This window comes from Protopterus annectens, chromosome 3.part0, assembly GCF_019279795.1.
Source record: "Protopterus annectens isolate FY-2018-M chromosome 3.part0, PAN1.0, whole genome shotgun sequence".
Lineage (NCBI taxonomy): Eukaryota > Metazoa > Chordata > Ceratodontiformes > Protopteridae > Protopterus > Protopterus annectens.
The window spans coordinates 1,197,344,134-1,197,365,560 of NC_056731.1; the positions used below are offsets into that span (position 1 = coordinate 1,197,344,134).

The 21,427-nt window shown below is 39.7% G+C and overlaps 1 protein-coding gene across 1 annotated transcript in view; it reads left to right on the plus strand.

The window, feature by feature from the left end:
- Nucleotides 1-21,427, plus strand: part of DNAH5 (dynein axonemal heavy chain 5) — a 1,226,896-nt gene that overhangs the window by 814,803 nt on the left and 390,666 nt on the right. The window contains exon 28 of the mRNA XM_044065791.1: nt 9,014-9,257. Within this exon, the coding sequence (XP_043921726.1) occupies nt 9,014-9,257 (244 nt within the window). The remainder of the gene's footprint in view (nt 1-9,013; nt 9,258-21,427) is intronic.

The following is a 21,427-nucleotide window of genomic DNA, read 5'->3' on the forward strand; positions in this document are numbered from 1 at the left end:
CATAGTTGTTTTCAATGAGTTTAAATACGAGTCATAATTAGTATTGCAAAAAGTATTGCCATTACTATTCTTAATATAACATCGGTAAGATATGGTTATATTGCAATTGCTCCAGCCCACCTGGAGAGTGTCATTTTTATAGAAACATACAACTCCTTTTTGTGTGACAGGTAAAAATAAAGCTATTTTGTCCTGTGATCTCACAGTTCCTGTGTTGAAAAGTAAATTCTCCCAAGTCTCATTTATCCCCAAAGGGACAGTGGACATTACCAGTCCTCCATATGCTGTGGGTATAGCTGTACAAACCCAGCAATTTGAAATGTTCATAGTCTCTGCATACACATGTTTCATGGCCAGGTATGTGTTAAAATTTGGATGCCACTCTATAGACGTTTCATCACGCCTTCCCACTTTCACTTGTGTGGTTGTGTGTAGGATAAACCACAGCAAGAGGAAAATTGTCACAATTACAGTTAATAAATGTACACACAACAAAATGATTATGCAACATCTCTGGGGTTGATATAAACTTCTATTCGCTTTGTTTTTGGCCATCTTGGTCTGGTTGTGTATCAGTCACAAAGTTTTTATCAAGTTGAAAGTTCTTTACTGGTTTACAATGCGTTAAATGAACCCAGGATGTCCTCTCGGCCACTCTAACTGCAGTAGGTGTTGCCAACAAAACCTGGTACGGACCTTCCCACTTTGGACTCGCCCAGTTTTTCCTTTTCGTCACTTTCAGCCACACCCAACTTCCAGGGCCCACGACTACTTCCACCGGTCTGGTCTGTTCCTTATCTGAAAGAGAGTTAAACTGCAAAACAGACTTATTCATTAACAATTTCTTCATATACTCTGCTAACGAACTGTCAGCCTCTTGCTCTGCAGGCATGAGAGCTTTCCACTGAGGCACATAGTATGCTCTCCCAAAAATCATCTCAAAGGGAGTCAAACCCTTTGCATTTGGAACCGTTCTCTTACTCAGCAATGCTAAAGGCAGACAGTATATCCAATTCTTTTGGGTCTCTTCTACTAGCTTCCTTAACTTGTTCTTTAGGGTACCATTGTACCTTTCCACCAGTCCTGCTGACTGTGGGTGGTAAGCACAATGGTTCTTCAAGGAGATACCAAAAAATCTCCCAAGCTGGTGAATCGTCTGATTCACAAAATGTGTGCCATTGTCACTATAAATCCTCTCCGGAATGCCAAGTCTAGGAATTACTTCTTTTATCAGGGCTTTTGCCACTGTTGCTGCATCCAGATTTTTGGTTGGAAAAGCTTCTACCCATTTAGAAAACATGTCTACAATAACTAAACAAAACTTCTTCCCTTCACATTTATTCAATTCTATGAAATCCATACAGATAGTATGGAACGGGTATGGTGGTATAGGAAAACTTCCTTGCTTCGTTTTAAATGCTCGTTGTGCATGATGCTTGTTACAAGTATGACAAGCTGCACAAAATTTTTTTGTGTAGTTTGTGTATCCGTATGTTTGGAATATTCGATTTACTAACTGTACCATCCCCCCTGTTGAGACATGGCACTGCCCATGGCTCAACAAAGCTGCATATCTAAATAAATTAGACGGCAATATTGGTTTTCTTTCTTTGGAAATGTACAGTCCATTCTCAAGAATTGCAACTTGTTTTACCCATTTTTGTTTTTCTGCTTTTGTAATAAGCGTCTGCATTGTTTTTAACATGTCTAAATCTAAAATCTCAGAGGGTTGTAATTCCTCATTTAAAAGTAAAGTTTCTGAGTCTGAGGCTGCTTGCTTTGCAGCTGCATCAGCTCGTGCATTGCCTTTCGAAATCTTATCTTGTTGTTTTGTATGAGCTACACATTTACAAATAGCTACTTTGGTAGGTAACTGAATAGATTCTAATAACTCCAAAATAAATTGCGCATGATTAATAGGTTTTCCACTAGATGTTATCATTCCTCTATTTTTCCATTGTTGTGCAAATACATGTACTGTAGAAAAAGCATGGACTGTCAGTATATATGTTTACACACTTGTTTTTTGCTAAAGTACATGCTCTCGTCAAAGCTATCAACTCTGCTGCTTGTGCAGATAAGTTGTGTGGTAAGGATTGAGCTTCTAAAATTTCAGTGTCTGTAACTACTGCATATCCCACCAGATTCTTCCCTGTAGAACCCCTTCTGCATGAGCCGTCCACGTAATATGTCACCTCGGCATTATCCAAGGGCATATCTGTAAGATCTTGTCTAGGTAAAGCTAACTGTTCAATTTCCTGCAGGCAGCTGTGTGGTGTGCCCTCCGCAGGAGTTGGAAGTAATGTTGATGGATTCAATGTCGTACATCGTTCAATTGTCATATGAGGTTGGCTCAGCAGTATAGTCATACATGAAAGATGTCTAGCAGGAGAAAGGTATGCCACTTTCTCTTGCAGTAAAATTATTGCAACTGCATGAGGCACTCTCAATGTGAGAGGGTGGAATAACACCACTGAGGCCGAAGCCTGCACTGCCATTGCGGCTGCAACTACTGCTTGTACACAGTGAGGCAAAGATCGCCACTGGGTCTAACTGTGATGAATAGTAGGCTATGGGGCGTTGCTTGTCCCCATGTTGTTGCGTCAATACTGACGTCATATATCCTTGCTTACAATCTACGGTCTGAAAGAACCGTTTGTGATAATTTGGAAGTCCTAAAACTAATGAAGAAGCTATCAACTGCTTCAACCTGCAGAAAGCCGTTTCTGCTTCTGTTGTCCATTGTAAAATATCTTGTGCTGCCATTGGTGTCTTATATATCAAATCAGTCAGTGGAGCAGATTCCAAAGCATAATTTGGTATCCAGCTCCGACAAAAATTAGTTGTACCTAAGAAAGACATCATTACTTTCTTGGTTGTTGGTTTGGGTGCTTGCAAAATCGCTGTTTTTCTTTCCTCATCTAGTATTCTACCTTCATTGGATATTACATATCCCAAGTATCTAACTTGTTTTCTCCAAAGTTGTAACTTATTTTTGTTTACTTTGTGTCCTTGTATTGCTAAAAATTTCAATAATGCTACTGTATCCTCCCTGCACTGTTGCTGGGTGGGGGCTGCTAGCAAGATGTCATCTACATAAAGTAGAATTTGACTACCTCCTGGTGGGGTAAATCCTGCCAGGTTGCTAGCCATTTCTTGTGCAAAATTGTTGGGCTCTCACAATATCCCTGCGGTAGTCGGTATATTATACCTTTTACCCTGAAATGTAAATGCAAACCAATATTGACTATCAGGATGTATAGGTATTGAAAAGAAAGCATTGCTAATGTCTACCACAGAGAAATACTTCTGTTGCGGTTCTAAATCATTTAACAAAGTATGTGGGTCTGGCACCGTAGGTGCTCTAGGTATTACTGCATTATTTACAGCTTGTAAATCTTGTACCATCCGCCATTCCCCGTTTGCTTTTTTAACAGGAAATAGGGGTATATTACATGGTGAATCAGGAGATTCTACCAGTACTCCTTCTTTGAGTAATGCTGCTATTATAGGCTTAATTCCTATTTCTGCATCCTTTCTCAAAGGGTATTATCTTTTCTGTGGTCTGAAAGCTGACTTTGGGGTTATTGTAACTGGTCCTGCTGTTCGAATAAGTCCTACATCTGACTTGCCTGTTGACCAGAGAGTTGTCGAATTTCACATAAGGTCTTTTCTTCTTCTTCTAATAAAATGCTAATCAGCTGTCCTCGCTAGATTGCAAGTGTACAGCTGGATGTGCCTGTGTCAGCCAATTCAGTCTTTGTTTTTGTATCCCTTGTTCTGATAGTTCTAAATCAGTCTGTTTCTCCCATCTTGTTACTTTTTCTCCTAAATCTGCCCATTTGACACTTTTGTTCTTTGTCAAGCTGACATGTGGCAACCAATTTGATCTATACAATGCAAGGAATTCTTGAGGTAATGAACAGCTAACTACACTGTTCCCCTCAGTATCCCAGTACAAAGTACGCAAAACCAATCTAGTTGCACGATTTCTAAACAGTTCTTGCTCATACTCTCTATCAGGTCCTGGTGTGGTACAGTAGTATAGAGTACAGTGTAACAAATGCTATCGATCACTGTCAAGGGAGGGGGCTTTACTGATGGCTACGTTTATCAGTTCCTCGGTTACTGCCCCTGGACCAGTCGTGACTAGGTCCTGGCTGTACCAGTAAAAAGTTTCACCCTCCGTTCGCACTACAAAGGTATCCATTTGTCTCTGTGCCTCCATACCTTGTACAGTTGGAACTACTGCTATGCCAAATATCTGCATAAGGTCCCTGCCCAATAGGTTTACTGGACACTTTGCAGACACAACTATTTTACTTCTCTGGGTCATACCTGAAACAGGGTCAGTTATTGCTATATCATGGGAAAGTGGTTCCCTGTATAGCTGTCCATTTGCAGCTTTTACTAGTATATAATCAGGTGATTCTGAATGTTCTGGTAACTTGGAGGGGTGTATCAAAGTCCATGACGCTCCTGAGCCTCACAGGAATTTGACTTCCCTTCCCTCCACTAGAAGTGTAACTTCCGGTTTCGTATCTGCCAAGTAGAGCTCTAAGCTCAATAATACTAAGTCCAAAATTTCACTTTCTTCATCCTCCATATCTATTTGCACTTCCTCTACTCCTTCTATCACATTTACATTTGCTTTCTGTTTATTAAGTTTTCCTGATGATTTCTGACTTTCACTTGATGTATCCTCACTATCATATAGTCAGTCCTCATCTCCTTTATCTTCTGTAATTACCTTCTTGTTTTGCCTACAATCCCTTGCTAGATGCCCTTTTTTCCCGCATTTGAAGCATTCACCTCTCTTTTTCCTCTCTTCAAAATCTTCTGATCGTTTGTCAGACTGTTTGTTTCCCAGGGCATTCTTCTTGCCCTTTTTACCTGACTGTAATACAAATACTTCAGCTCTGTCTTCAGCAGTGAAGACTTGTGCCTTCTTTTTCTTTTTACTATTAAAATGTCTCTCAGCATGTCTAGCATATTCGAGTAAGGCTTGTAGCCTCCCTGTTCGATGATCTATCATATGCTTCGTAATGAAGCTACTAATAGGTGCAATGCAACCTTTCAAAAATGCATTTTTTAATTGTTGTTCATACGGGGAATCATTTGTTTGGTTCTCAGGAACTGACATACCGCTATATTTATTAAAACATTCTAATAATCTAGCATAGTATCCATCTATTGTCTCATTTTCCTGTTGTATGCATTGATTAATGCAAGTCCAGTCTGCTCTAGGTTTCCATTCGGTCTGTCAGACCTTTCACTCTGTTGTCTAACTCTGCATCACTATGTGGGAGTGGTCTGAGCTCTGCATTACGAGGATTCCAGGCGCCACAAATCATGTGCCAATCTGGACCTATAATTTGTCTTACTACTTTTTCTACTTCTTCCCCATTCAAGTGGTAACTTAACCTCATGCCTTGTAAATCTTCTAAAAATTTCATAAAATTAACTTTCGGATGGGGGATTCCCTCAGTAGCCTTCCGGATGTCTTCCGGTGTCCATGGTCTATATACTAAGAGTGTTGGATCCTGCCCTTCCTGTCCTGCCTGAGGATTTGGAACTTCTATAAGTCGGCATATTTCTTCCTCACTCTCATCCTGTAGATTTCTCTCTATTTGGTATGATTCTGTGTCCCTATGTGTTTTACGTGTTCGGGACCTAGTCTCAATAGGATCTCTAACAAATGGTTGTGGTCTTACTGAAACTTCAGGATAATGCGGAGGTGGACCAGCCTGTCCACTCGCTTCATATCCTGAAAAGGGTAAGGGAGGGGGTAAGGGAGGAGGAGGAGGAGCTGTAGCTATTACCAAGTTATTATCCTCTTTGTCTAAAAATAATGTTTTTGAATTTTTAAGCTTCTGTTCCCTACGATTTGCTTCCTCAATCCACCTGTGTGCTTGAGGAATGCCTAGTTGGCGTTGCTTTTTTGCCTGACCTCCTGCATCAGATTTAAGCTGTTTAAGGAGTTTAACTAGTGAAGGTTTATCTAGTTTACCATCAAATTCATATTTATTAACCCATTTCATATAATACCTAACGTTATCAGAACGCTGTAATTGCATGTATTTTGCGTCTTCGGTTAGGCGGATCTCAAGGTTTTAGTGCACTGATTACCCATGTCAAAGAAAATGTTACGTAACCCTTTTTATCACGTGATATCAAATTCTTAGTTCCTGTTTACAGTTTATCTAGAATAACTGTCTACCTTATTCTGTTACCCTGATCTATGACCAAATATACAGTACTTCCTTTTGTCCCTGATCTGCAAAACAAATCTTGACAACAATATACTGTAACCTAGTCCCTGATCTAAAACAGAAAAAAGGCAAATTCTTCCTACCTGAGCCTCCTGGTTTTGAAAAACGTTCAAATTCCGCTCTTCGGCCACAGATCAGAAAGTGGCCAGCCTCTTTACACACGACAATTCAGTCAGAGGTCTTTTCACTCAAGAAGAACCATTTCGGTAACTTCTCCTGCGCAGTATTCGACCACCGATATGCTCTGATCTGCAGCTTACCAAGGGAATTCAGGCTCGAAGGACCAAACTGTTAAATAAAAAAATCAGAATTCAATACACAGGAGGTTCAGATTCAAAAGTTTACTAGTGTACACCAGGAGGCAAAAAACCATACAAGTACAGAATTTTGTCTGACATGATGCAGGAAGTACAGAATATTTTATAGTGTTTGCATTCAAATTATGCCCACCTTACTGACGTGGTTAGTCACAAGGTATCTACATCACTTTTACTAACAGTATTCTATTCATCTAGTAATGCTGATGCAGTACATTTAAAAAAAATTTTTCCTTTAGATACAATACGGCCTTACTATCCAGCTGGTCAGTCATAATGTCTTTCTATAAAGTTATTTATTCAAGGTTTCATATCAGTTCGAATACAATAGCAGCTTCAGTCTTTTAATGCATGTCTTTGTTCTGTTACACTTTCTCACACAGCTGCGTGATATCTAAGTAACACATATACAAGGCCATCTCATTCTAACAGGAAGAGCAGAAGATTATTATTTCACACATTTAATTTCCTGACCCAGCAGATAATCACTTGTGAAAAGCATAAACATTAAAACTTGCTAAGCTAGCATTCTGTCAGGGTCAGGGATCAGCTTTTGCTTCAAGCCACACTGCAGTTTTAAAACTACTTCACATTTAGACATGAATTAATCTTACTACCATATGATTAATAGAATAAAATGCATTATATACTACTTTGCTTTTTAAACTAGCATTTCTCATGTATTCAAATACACATTTTTCTAACAGCAGGCAATTGGTCCATTGAGATCAGTTGTCTATCACAGTTGAATGACAGAATGAATGAATGAATTTATAAATAAATAAATACTTAAATGTTATAAAAATCATTATACCATGACCCCCCCCCCATTAATATTCCAAAACGTGCACGCTGATTGGCCAGCGTGCACGTTGTAAATCAACTTATATGGGACCAAACCACGCCAACCGTGGGTAAAGCCAGCATTACCCACACCCAGGCGTGGGTTATTGCTATAGTATTCACTTTTTTAAGATCCTTTCATTATGGCTTATAGCTATGTTAGAAGTGCTTTGTCAGCAGTATGTGCTAACATCATTCCAATAAATCTGCAGTGAAACTGAGCATGTATAAAGTTAAAAAATAATTTTAATAGCATTTTTCAGTAATGTTCTGTAGTAGTAGTTCTTAGAAAGACTGATAAGAGGTGGCCAACTTGCTGTATAGGACAAAACATCTGTCCCTGCCACCAGTGACCTGGGCTCAGAAAAAGCCTCAGGGAGAGGAGGGCTGGCAGATTGAGGAGTTTGTAGATATTTCTCCAGCCCTTGGTAGAGAGCTAGACTGAGGAGAAATACAAGCAGTCCAGTGGAGGGCAGGAGTGATTTACAAGTTGCTAAAACACAGTCACTACCTCCTTTAAGAGTGAAGTTACCTTTACAAGACAACCCTTATGTATTCAGAAGTACACAGGACCACAGTTGCATTGTAGTGCACCCTCCATTTAAAACTAATGTAGGTGTGAGAGCCTTCTCTTGACTGGGACCTGCTACCTGGAACCATCTGCTTACAGACATCTCTAGAAACCATTAAAAGCTTCAAAGATGCACTTTTAACAGCATGTCTATACCAAATCCACCTGCAACTTCTAGTATGACAATGGTGAAGTAACTTGCCATCCCAGTTCATGAATACTCAAATACATTTAATAAACTTTTCTCAGCCTCTTAATGTGATATCTTGCATGCAAACATTTCACACATACATAGTAGTTTATGTATTTTATGTATGATTAGAGTGTATTTTATGTACATTTTAGCTTACATTTTGTATATGCACTCTGACTGGATCTTTTAATGTTATTGTATCTGTGGTCAATCTTACTGTGTTTTGAATTTTGCTCTGTAGTAGTTTTGTATATAATATTGTTGATTTAATGACTGTGTTGTATTTTATACTTTTTGAGCTTGAGCTGTGGCTGAAAAGGGTCAATAGACCAATCCACTTACCTGGCGAACAACTAAGTAATTAAATAAATAAACTAATATATTTCAAGTGCAAAGGCTAAGAGAGAAGGTTGGTGATGGGGTGCATTAGGTGGGACATAAAAAAACATGCATGTCGTTGCATAGTGCCATTCAGGAGGAAAAGGTGCTACAGTTTCTGTAGGGTATATGCCTTAGTATAAACATGAACATGCATAGCCTCACCAGCAGTCAAGCTAATGGATAAGGAAGGGACTGCTCTTAGCATGAGTTCAGGTATGATAAAAACATATGGTCATTGATAGAAATGGTAGAAATGGTTTAAAAGTTAACCATACTGATATTGGTAATAATTGGTAGAATGTATTAAGATGAGCTGCTTAACTAGAAATAAAGAAAAAAGAAAAAGAAAATATGTTTCATCACGGTCATGAAAAATCAGACCATGCTTAACTGAATTTGATATATTGATAAAATAAAATGTGTATATCCCCAACAGGAGCTAGAAAAAGAGAGAACTGATCTGGTGGAGGATGTTACGGCAAACAAGAGGAAAATGAAGGAGTTGGAAGATAATCTGCTGTATCGGTTGACGAGTACCCAGGGTTCACTGGTGGAGGATGAGAGTCTTATCATTGTACTGAGCAATACCAAACGGACAGCAGAGGAGGTGATACAGAAACTGCATATAGCTGCAGAGACAGAGGTCCAGATTAATACAGCCCGTGAAGAATACCGACCTGGTAAAACAGAATTTTTAATGACAAACAGAAGTGCATTTTTGTATTGTATAAACAGGCTTTGTGCAACATAAAAATGTGTTACATGCAATACTTCTCTTTTTTGTTTGTTTTTTTTTTTTTTTTGTAGTGAGAGCATGAAATAGACATAGATTTCATATTTGAGTTGGAAGCAATAGCCCCATTGCTTATGTACATACCTTGGCAACTGATACTCCAAGTTTGTGTAATGTATTGTAATATAGCACAACATTTTATACTGAATTGCTTTAAGCAGTGAAGGGAATATGGAAGGTACTAAATGAAGCTTGTTATTATAAAATAATGCCATAAAATTAAATGCATGCCCTCATATAAAGACTGCATGTAATCTTTACATCGATCACTTAGATAACACAACCCTACATGGGGACTTCATGTCATGGCAGCCCTATCGTGGGGAGCATATTTTACTGAATATTGCTCTTCTGTTTTAAATGGATGTGATGGCCACACTCCCAGATGATCCCTGCAAAAACTAGGAGGTGTAGCACCCAGCAGGATAAAGGCATTCTCATCAAACTAAACAAACAACTCAGGAGGACAAATAGATAAGTCTACCAAAGCCAACTTTGAGGCAAATTTGGCCTCCCAGGCCAAGGATAACCACAATGAATTATTTTACCATATCTATAATCTCAAAGGCAATATGTAATTTGTGTACAGAACTCATTGTTAATGGAGCCACCTATACTGTGTCAAAAGATATAGCAAACCTACTGGCAGACAAATTTAGCTCTAACTTTATTCCTGTCTCTCCCTCAACTTCATCATAGGAAATATCATCAAATAAAACTCCCTCTGCTATCACTAGGGAACAAGTCCTCAGTGCTCTCTCTAAAGCGAAGTACACTGCCTTGATTGGCCCAGACAATATCCCGGAATGCCATCTGAATAGCATGGAACATGACCTATCAGGCCCTGTGGAATTGATATTGTAGCCTTCAAACAGGCTTCATGCCTCACAAATGGAGAACAGCAACACTCATCCCTATGCAACCTTTTTGAACTTGATGGATTTCTTTGAGAAGGTCATCAAAGCAATGGTTGCAGGCAAAACAGTTCACGCTGCCTACCTTAACATGGCCAGGGCATTAAACTCGTGTCACCTGGTGGATAGCCAGCTAACAGACAGGACCCAGAAATTTAGAAATGGGGAGTTCACCTCTACAAAGTGACCATTCACAAGCTGAGTCCATCAGAGACTGGTTCTGGGACCGCTCCTTTTTGGCATTTGCTTCTGTGACATCAAGGCAAATGTCAAGGGCCTCTGGCTGACCACATTTACAGAACCAGAGGTAAGGAGTCACAATTGGGTGATCTCAGCCACAATTGGTGTGGTATTCCCAAAAAAATAAGTAAAGTTTACAAATAATATATCATCACATACTTGTCATATACCTGGCTATGACCTTGGACGTAGGTATACGAATTGGCAGCTTGGAAGAGGATATTTCAAGAAAAATAGGAAAACTCAACTGCTGTTTCATGGAGAGTATGTAGGACCTCAATAATGTATTGCTAGTGGCAGTAGTGTGTGGTGCAGGTCATCTAAGCAGTTTGTGGATACCAGTTGTAGCATGGAAAGGGTAAAAGGACAAGGAAAGGAGAGCTGCATAAAAAGGTTCTTCTGCTGGTACTGACAACCTTCACTCATGGTTTATTTATCACTGTAGAGACAACATCATAACCCCATTGAAACACATCTACAACCTGTGTCTAACAGCTGATAATATGCTTATTATCTGGAAGAGAATGCTATTGTAAAACCTCTCCCTAAGAAACCCAGTCCATCCTATCCATCGACTTTCAGCACATTTCTATTTTCTCTAGTCTAGGAAAAATTACTTTATTAGTAATTCATTCAGTGTATCAACCAAGACCATATTCTTTCTCAAAAGCAGCATGGCTTTTGGTCTGGTCACAGTAGATCTACAGTTATCAGGATGCTCAGTGACAACATTATTCTTGGAATGGACAAAGGGCTAATTACTGGAACAACTTTTATTGACATCACCAGAGCCTTTGAGAAGTGACTGATCAACAGGATCATAGACCATCTTACTGAAATAGGCATTAGTGATGACACACTGCTTTGATTCAGAAACTACCTGTCTAACTGCCACTTCAGTTAATTTCAATTCAGCAGCCTCTACTTCAGTCCTGTGCAGAAAGGTGTCCCTCAAGGATGTATTCTAGCATCTCTCCTTTTTTATTTACATTAACAAGCTTTATTTTCACTTGCACCATCTTCCTCTCCTGCTTTATGTCAATGACATGGTCTCATTCGGCTCCGACCATTCTGTCTCTTCTTTTGGAGTTGAACTTCAAGCTGATTTTCATGCCCTTATTAAATTAGTCAGTGATAAACAAATACTACTTATCTTATCTAAAACAAAAACAATGATTTTGGCACTACGCAAAAGCTTACTTCGATCTCCAGGCCTCTAAAAATCCTTGATCATCTTAGTAACACTATTGAAAATGTCACTTCATTCAAATACCTAGGGGTTTGGTTGGACCCCTTCTTAAATGTACAGTTCCACCTGGAATACACACACAAGCACACAGAAAAAACCCAACTCTCCTATTCTGGGCAAACAGGATTTCCCCTTTTCTATCCAGACCCTGTAGAAATACCATAGGTAAAGGTATCTTACTTGCTCAACTAGAATATTGTCTCCTGCTACTTGTTGCAGCTTTTAAAAGAAATATATTTACAGTTCAGTCCATTTCAAATGCTGTTTGCTGAGTTATCACTCTCTCCCCAAGAAATTAATACCTCTGTAAAACCAATGAAGAAGTTAACTGGTTACCTGTAAAACAACTTGCTGACTTTTTGCTTGCTCTCAACTATTTAAACTTATCAAGAATGACACCTTCAGTCCACTAGCTTCCAGACTATTCAGAGATGCACCAGTATATAAACTTAGACATCTTAACCACTCATGTCATCTTGTCCAGTCCCCCCAAATCAGGCTTCGCTGCATAGACCATTCTTTCTCAGTCCTTGGTCCCAAACTGTGGGAATCTCTACCTTCTTTAACGACCATTCCTCTTACTCCAATTTCCATTCACAAATAAAAACACATTTCAAGACTGTATGAAAAGCAAATGCTGTCTGGTTATGTAACTTAATCACTTCATTCCCTTCTTCTGTCTACATAATTTGCTCTGACTCAGTTTTTGATTATGATTCTTTCAGCATGCCAACTCTGATGCCACTCTCTATATAATGCATGTGGATTTTTCAGTTATACCTCCCAATCTCTTGGAGCAAAAAGTCTGGACAAACCAAAAGTAATGGGGTAACAAAGACCCAAACATCGGGACAGATTTTAAATATTGCCCCTGTGAACTTAGAAAGTTACTAAAATAGCATTATTTAGTGACTTCCGTAGTACCTTTTACAAAGAACAGACCAAAAATATGAGGCAAACATCTGGACAGATTTAATTTTACTTTTATAACAGGTTATTTATGTGTGAGTAGAGGTATGCCCACACCTCCACAGCTAAGTGACACAGTGTACCTGGGGCTTCTGAAATGCAGGAGTCATGTAGGTCTTGTTTCTGCCCCAACCCTCCTTCCTCAGCAGAAAAAAAAGAAACTATTTTTTTTTTTATTTTTATTTTAAACTGTTGCAAACTGCTTCCTTCACAGTTTACAACATGCATGGGGTGCTATAGCCCTCAGGATTTAGTATTAAAAAAAATCAGAAACATATTTTTTTCCTTTAAACTGTAGCAAACTACTTGCTAATCTTTTTTTTTTTCTTTAAACTGTAGTAAACTGCTTGCTACAAGTGTAGTGTGTAGTTCCTATAGTTTAGATCACATATGGAATGCTACCTCTCTCTGACTGTAAATGCAATACTCGCTTTTAAAAGTCTGTATGCATTAAAGAGTGATCGAGATCAGATGCCCTGGGTAGTTGCCCCCTTTGGGCCACCGTAGCTACATTACTGAACCTATGCAATACAAATAAGAAAATAGACCTTGTTTTGATAATTTATTAGACCTGAGTTTTTAACACACTGCTAATTGAAATAGGGGTGGGCTATGAGAATTGTGAGTAGAGTTTTGTGTATTGTTTTAGCAGTTAAAATTAAATGCATCAGAACTTCCTGGCTTGAATAAATATATTTCATTTAATAAAAATGCATTATTTATATTATGAATTTTAAACGCCTGAATTTTTATGTGCATTTTTAGCTTTACAACAAGTTGTTTGTGTCAGTAGAGGCTGCTCTGTTTTCATACAATGTAATACAAGAAGTTTAACAGTTTTAGATTTCTTGTTTTTAGCTTATTTATCTTGGTGATATGTCTATTTAATATCCAACATTATTGGTTATGTGACTAATTTAAGATATGTAACTGTTAGTGAATCAGTTCTAATGAAGGCTCAGGTATAATGAAAGAGCTTAAACTGATTTTTATAAAACTAGTATTTTGGCTAGTAAAATATTTTAATAAACTAGGAAATGGTTAGATACAACTTTGTTGTCTGTAGACCATTATTGCAGATACTTGGTGGATTATGTGTACTGTGACTATTGCATTTATCTTTTTGGCTTAAATCTAAAAGTAGTTGATATTCATGGGGGGGTGAGTATGGGGAACACTTTATTTTTTTTTTATACAGGGTGGGGCTCTGGGATGCAAAGGGGAACTTAGTAGCTAACCTGTCTCTTTAAAAGTCCTATTTTGGATTTTTGAATGAAAGAGAAGGTTACCATATGGTATGTTATGTGTTTTGGGTTTTTTCTTCTATGTAGTCGCCGAATGTTTTCCAGTCACTGTTGAGGCATTGGAGTCCATATACCATGAGTACATATAACCAGTGCTTCAATTCTTGGTACAGAATCACCTGAGGGAAATCAAAGTGTTATGGGACCATACCTCCATAAGGTGTTGGGGACATAACAGCATCCATAATCTAATTCTGAAGTCATTGTCCATGATCTAGAATATGCAGAGCCATGGCTCAGGCAACTCTACCTTCTTTTTAGCAAATGGATTGCTTCATTATAAACCTCCATTACTCCATCCAACATGAGTTGAATTGCATTGTTGAGTACCAGGAGTGCTTCTCCACAAACATTCCAAGTTTGCTTACAAGTCTGACTGGGTCCTTCTTTAGATTATCTGAATGCAAACCTATGACATGACACAGTGTCTGAACTCCTCAAAGCACAATTTGGTAGTGTGACATGTTTGTCTTTTTTGTTTCTTGCAGTAAAACAGTGTTTTGTCTTGTTAACTACATGATAATGGTTGTCTTTACTGTAGGAGAATTAAATTATTCTGTTCATCTAAGTTATGTAATCTGAACTAAATTATTGCTTGCACAAGTACAGGAACTGTGAATTATACTATATTGCTATCCTGTCTTAAAAATGGTGGTGGTTAAGTTATCTGTATCTGTATTTATATCTGTACTATCTAGAATTTTTTCCATTATATGCTTCCTTCACCCTCTCGTGAAAACTCTTTTTCACTGCACATGAGCCTGAGTCAATGAAATTTCATCCAGTGATAAAATGCATTTTTGATCTGTATGACAATAAAGTTGACTTTGACTTTATTTGGATTTTGAGTACAACATTTGCACTTCCTCCTCATTTTACCTTTACAGTGGCACCACTTAGGCTTTTACACCATTTTCAGTAGACAAAGTATCACGCATTTATGTTGATCCCATTCTATTTTACGCTTTCATCTTAATGTGTTTTTCCCTTCTGCAGCATTGCACAATATTCTAGTCAAATACTTGGAAGTGATTAACAGTGCATCCTTTAATTCTTTGTTGCACACCTGTCATCTAGCCAGTGTGAGTATTTCAGCTGACAATGTGTCTGGTAGTATTGAGAAGAAGTTTTATGCATGTTTGCACTGTATTATTTTAGTACCTGAATGTAGTGAATCATGCTGTCAGGAACACTGTAAATATTGCTATCTCTGTTATCTGTGACTGTTTTAACTGTAAAGTTACAGATGTAGATGTTACTGAGAAATTTAAAATGCAAGTTCCAGTTTTAGGAAATGGTTATAAGTATTTTGGTCCACATGTAGGCAGAGGGTACATGCTTACTATTCTCCATTCATTCACAGTGTACTTCTAGCTGTATTTTGACATTTACACAATAAAACTTAGCACCATAAATCTCAAGAAATGATTAGCCTGGATTTCACTTAATACTTAATAGTACATTGTTCATAGGTTGGTACTAGGCTATCGGCCCTAGGGCCTATACAAGCCTAGCCATAACAATTCCCTGGATATTTCTTCTCACAATATTTACTTCCCTGGACCCCTGTCTAGCAGGGCGACTGACTTGATCACTGGGGTGAATATCCTATCTGCCATCCAGTCGTCAAGGTTCCTTTTGAAGAGGGCCAAGGAGGCGCTCTGCTTGACATGTATGGGCAGTCTATTCCAGAGCATAGGGAGTCTCTGGGTCAGGAACCTATCCCTCCAGCATGTTTTGTTCATTGTGATGACAAAGTTTAGATCCCTGGAGCGTGTGGCTCTGAGGGATTGGGATTTTTTTAAGTGGAGCATGTCCAACAGCTCAGGGTTTGACATGGTCTTGTATGTTAAGCAGAGATCGCCTCTGAGTAGGCGATATGCCACAGAGTATAGCTAGAGTTTTTTAGACAGTCAGCGTAGGGCATCTGCTTTAGGCCTGTGATTCATTTAGTGAGGTATATCTGTGGCCTTTCCAGCTGTTGCAGATGTCTTGTGAGGTTCATACCAAACGGGGAGTTGTACTCTATAATGGGTCTAATGAGGGATGAGTACAGTGAGACAGTGACCTCCTTTTTTCTGGATGAAAAGCCCCTAGTGATAAGGTGTGCCACATAGAAGGATTTCCTAAGTGTTGTGGCGATGTGGTTATCGAAGGTGAGACCACTGTCCACCTGTGTCCCTAAGTCTCTCATCACACTTTTGGTGTTTAGTGTACTGCCACCTATGTGGTAATTCATGGGTACATGGTTTTTCCCAAAGGGGTTAACTATACATTTCTTGGCATTAAGTTTGAGCCCATGGCTCTGGCACCAAGCATCTGTTTTTGGAAGGCCCTTTTGTAGAATATCAACATCATTTGGGAATTCAATAATGGCTCACAGTTTGCAGTCATCTGTGAACTTTGTTAGCTAGAGTCCCTTAGTGTTGGCCTGTACTTCAGAGAAGTAGATGCCAAACAAGAGCGGTCCCAGGACTGAACCCTGAGGTACTCCACTTGTCTGGAGCTGGATTTGGAGTCGGCTACTTTTACAGTCTTGGTTCTGTCAGTAAGCCAGTTGGCAATCCATCGAGTGACATAGGGGTTTATGCCCAGCTTAGTAAGTTTATCTGTGATTCCAGACTGGGGGATGGTGTCAAAGGCCTTGGGGAGGTCCAGATAGGCTGTGTGGACTGCCTTACCCTCATCCACAGCCCTGGAGACTGATTCAATGAAGTCAATCAGGTTCAGGAACCAAGATCGGCCCTTCACAAACCCAAACTGGGTGGGGTCCAGTGTATGAAGGCTGCCAGTGTCTTTGTTTATAAGTTCCATGATAATGGTATTCCATGCCCTTGCAGATCAGGCTCGTCAGACTGATGGGACGGTAGTTCCTGGGATCCAAGGTGGATCTCCCCTTGTGGAGTGGGATAACTGTAGTTGTGCGCCACTCAGTGGGCACGAAGTCTGAGGTGAGGCTATGATTAAACATGACACTAAGGTGAGGAGCCAGTTCATTTTGTAGTTCATGTCGTACACAGCCCAGGATGTCATTTGGTCCCATGGATGCTGTATTCTTAACTTTGAAAAGTGTGGTTTCTACCTGTGTGGCCATGATTACTGGAATTTAACAATCTTTTGGTATTGAGATGGGCCCTTTAGGGGGTGAAAGGGGGGTGAAGTTGGCACTAAATCGATTTGCCAGGATAATGGCAATATCCTTGGGATCAGTATATTTAATGCCATTCTGTTGTAGCTCAGAGCAGATCTGAGCATTGCCATTTAGATTCTTGACAGGACTGTAGAATGCCTTGTGGTTGTCTTTGGAATCTTTGGAAATTTTATTTTCGTAACTAGCTTTGGAGGATTTTATGAGGGATCTCAACTTCTTACTGAGGCTGGTAAGGGAGTTTTTTGCATCCTGGGATTTTCCTCTTTTCTGCAACAGTTTCTTTCTTCTGTTGTATAGTTTGTTTATGGCAGGGGACCACCAGATTGGCATCCTTTTTTTGGAGGAGAGCATCTTGGTTCTATTTGGGATGGCATGATTCATGCACCAGTGAATGTGCTCGTACAGTGCCTTAGTGTAAGATTCAGCAGTCGAACTTTCAGCTCCTGTCTGCATGGGTGTCATGAAGTTTGTCACTTCTGACTTGAGTAGCATGAAGTTGGCTTTGGAGTAGTTTTTTACGGAGGTTTCCTTTCTGGGGGTGGGATGTGGATGTCAAGGGTGATTAGCTTATGGTCAGACCTGACCAATGAGGGGGTGATCAGTGGTCTGGAGCATCTGTCTGCCATGTTGGTAGTGACCTGGTCTAGGATATTGGAGCCCCTGGTGGGACAATGGATTAGTTCATCCAGGGCATTGGAATTTATGAATTCCAAGAACCATTGAGAAAAGGTGTTGGTACCCAAGAATTTCCCAGTTAATAGCAGGATAGTTGAAACCACCCAGTATTAGGGTGTTTGGTTGCATCTTAATATTTTCCAGTATGTTTAGAATGGTATAGTGAGAATCTTGGGGCATGGTGGGGGATCTGTAGCAAGCTACAATTTGGATTTCAGTCTTACCTAGTGTTAGTTGCACCTGGAGAATTTCATATGCATTGTGTTAGGCAGCTAACCTGGAGGTGTGAATATCCTTGGTGAATATGGATGCTCCTCCACCTTTAGTGTTTCGGTCTTGGTTTGGTGGCCGAAAAGTGTGGTAAGAGTTGTAGCCTGGTATTGCAGGGGTGCTGTCTAGAGCCTTGAACCAGATCTCAGTTACTGCACAGATATCAGTGTTCTCCATTTTTAGGAGTTCCTCAAGAGAGTGCATTTTGAGGTTTAGACTTCTAGCATTGAGTAGCATTACCTTCAGATTTTGCATGCTTGTATCTGTTACGATGGTGGTTTTGTCCTTTGAACCTTGCCTAAAAAGGCACTACATGGGTGGCAAGAGCTTTAGCCAGTAACCTGAATCCGAGGGGCGACAGCACCAGACCATCTGTGGCAAAGCATCATGGTTTGTTGATCATGTCATTCCAGCTAGACAGATACTGGGTCCCCTTTGAATGACACCAGAAGCTTAGCCAATTGTTGAAGTCAATAATTTTGTCCTTATACTGTGGTATCATTCTGGGCGAAGGAAGGATGCTACTCAGGCCTACGGTCATACCTGCCTCGGCCACATGATCCGATCTTTCATGTCTCTTTTCATGTAGTCCAGGGGGGTATGTGTCAAATCATTCACTCCATTTGTACTTGTTGTGGAGTAACTTGAGTGCATGCATTATATGGTGGATCCTGGCACCCAACAGGCAGCTGACTGTAATTTTCTCCTTGTTCAGCCTGTTGAGTGGGACATCAGTGTGTCTGACTATAGAGTCACCTAAGACTAAAGTGTTGGGTAAGTTATCTTGCCTTAGGGGCTGTTGTTGGGTAGCACACTGGTGTTGTGAGCTATGTGTCACTTTGGTTGTGACTGGTGTTTGCGTTTCAGCTTCAGAGGTCCTTATTGCTTGGGCAGGTTAATGTTAAGGGCCACCGCATATGTGGGTTTAGTGTTACTAAGTGTGGGTGTTGATGATGTGGGTTTTGAAGGGCTGTGTGTTGCTTGAGGTGTATGGCAGGTGTTAACCTTCTCCTTTTGACTGTCTAGCACAATCTTGGCTGGAGAGAGCTTTGCTTCCAGTTTGGCTATGTAAGTGCATCTCTCACAGGTTGTAGTGTTAGGTGGTAGGAGGAGAGGGTTGTCTGTGTACATGACGCAGTTGCTGCATTACCCCAGTATGCCCAGATTCACCAGGTGGACAGGAGAAATCACTGGAAGCTGACCCTTAGACATGCCTGTTTAGGTACTTTTTTGTAAAGTACAAGAACGGTTTTCCCTTACCTTTGCAAGGTACTTTGCAGTTATAGGCTGTTTAGTCCCTATGATTAATTTCTCCTTATTAACAATGAGAGTTGAGTGCTTACATCAGTTTAAGGCTTCCTAGTGCTTTCCAGCAGGTTCTAGAGTAAGTGCTAGTCACAGGAGTTCAGATTTTAGTGCTACTACTGAGAAACCAGCTAGTTTTAAGGGAAGATTTGAAGAGCAGACATTCTGGCACCTAGAATAGTTTAACCGTAGCCCCGCGGTGCTGCATGATGCGAAAAACATGCAAATACACGTGTTTTTAAGCAAGAAAGTTGAAAGGGATAGAAATCAGCCCAAAATGGCTAATAAAATTACAATTTCAGAGCTGGAAACCATTTCTCTAGTGTTAGATAGGCAGTACAATGCTCACCACTCCCACTGGTAAGCAGTAGGACTTCCGTCTACCACAGCAAGGACTGGATAGCTCTGAACACAGAAAATAAAGTCCTGAAACCAGCAAAGCATGGGATCTGGACTATACTAGCTAGGAAAGGTGGGAAATGAGCAAACAGGATAGTATTTTTTTTTGTTTTGTTAAAACAGGCTAAACAATGCAGTAGTACAGTAAATAAACACAGAAAAGGCTAATGCACTTGAGTGTGTAGCCCTAAACAGTAAGTGCAATTAAAACTCTGCAAAATTAGAAATTTAAAACTTTTTAAATAAAGCAAGGCAAGTGCACAACTGAAAAACGATTTTTGAGGAAGTAATACAGTAGACTAAGTAGCTAGTCTGCATATACAGAAAAGTCTATATATACAGAAAAGCAGCTAAAACAACACTAAAACAGTTTAGATGCAGTGCAACCTAAGAGCACTTGAGTTGTAGCAATATTAAGGCAAATACAATTTTAATAAATGCACTAAAATATACTCTATATTTCCAAAATGTTTGAGAAGCACAGTCAGAACACAGGGATAATAACTGTAAGCAGTTATTAAATATGTTTTTATATTGTTGAAAAACAGGGTGACCCTCCTAAGTTGTACTGTATGGTTAAATAACTCTTCCTCACTGACTTCCAAGATGGCTGTACACTGATCAACAGCTCTTCAACTCTTCCAGAGTGAAAAAAAAAACCTGAGAGATAGGGGGCAGTAACTCTGCCTGATTTAATAAATTTAGTTAATACGTACACTGCCTGGATGCCAGCCAGGGTTGCCAGATGTCCCTATTTGAGGGGGACTGTCCTGAGATCAGCAGCCCATTCCCGAGTCCCACACTGCTGGATAAAATCCCAGCGAAAGAGCCTCCGGTTTGCTTTTTTTGATTGGCCCGTAGGCCGGCATAAGAGCCAATCAAAAACTCACAAAATGGAGCTACTTCTGTTGAATGTGGAACTGCATGATGTTCCGCATTGAAAAGAAGTAGCTCCGTTTTGCGATTTTTTTGGTTGGCTCATATACCAGCATACAGGCCAATCAAAAATCGCCAAACACGGAGCTACTTGTATTTAATGCGGAACTAAAGGTGTTCCGCATTAAAGACCCCTTTTATTTGTTTTGATCTTCACTTAGTGTGAAAGGCCTTTTTTCTTGTTTTTTTTTTTTTGGTCCCTATCTGCCGGATAAGAAATCTGGCATCCCTAATGCCAGCAAAGAAGAAACTTACAGAGCCTGAAAGAAAATCAACTAGAAAATGTGGAGAGAAAACACTGACCTGGAAGAATCCTGCAGATGTTTAGCAAAAAACAGTTTAAGCTCCAGCTTTGGTAAAATACATGTCTTCCACTAATCTAGAGGAAAAAATAAATCAAATGTGATCAGAGCTGAATAAAATAAACAAAACATTGAAGAAGTATATCAACTCAAATAAAAGACTGGAAAAATGGAAGGAATTTTAAACAGCTATTCAGATGAACTGATAAAACCACAAAGATTAGAGGCTGAAACGAAGAAAAGGCTTGCTGAGTACAAGACTGCTCAAGAAGAGCTGTGTCAAAAACGGCAGAGTTAGAGAACAGAGCACTCAAGGAAAACCTATGATTTTGTTTTGTACCAG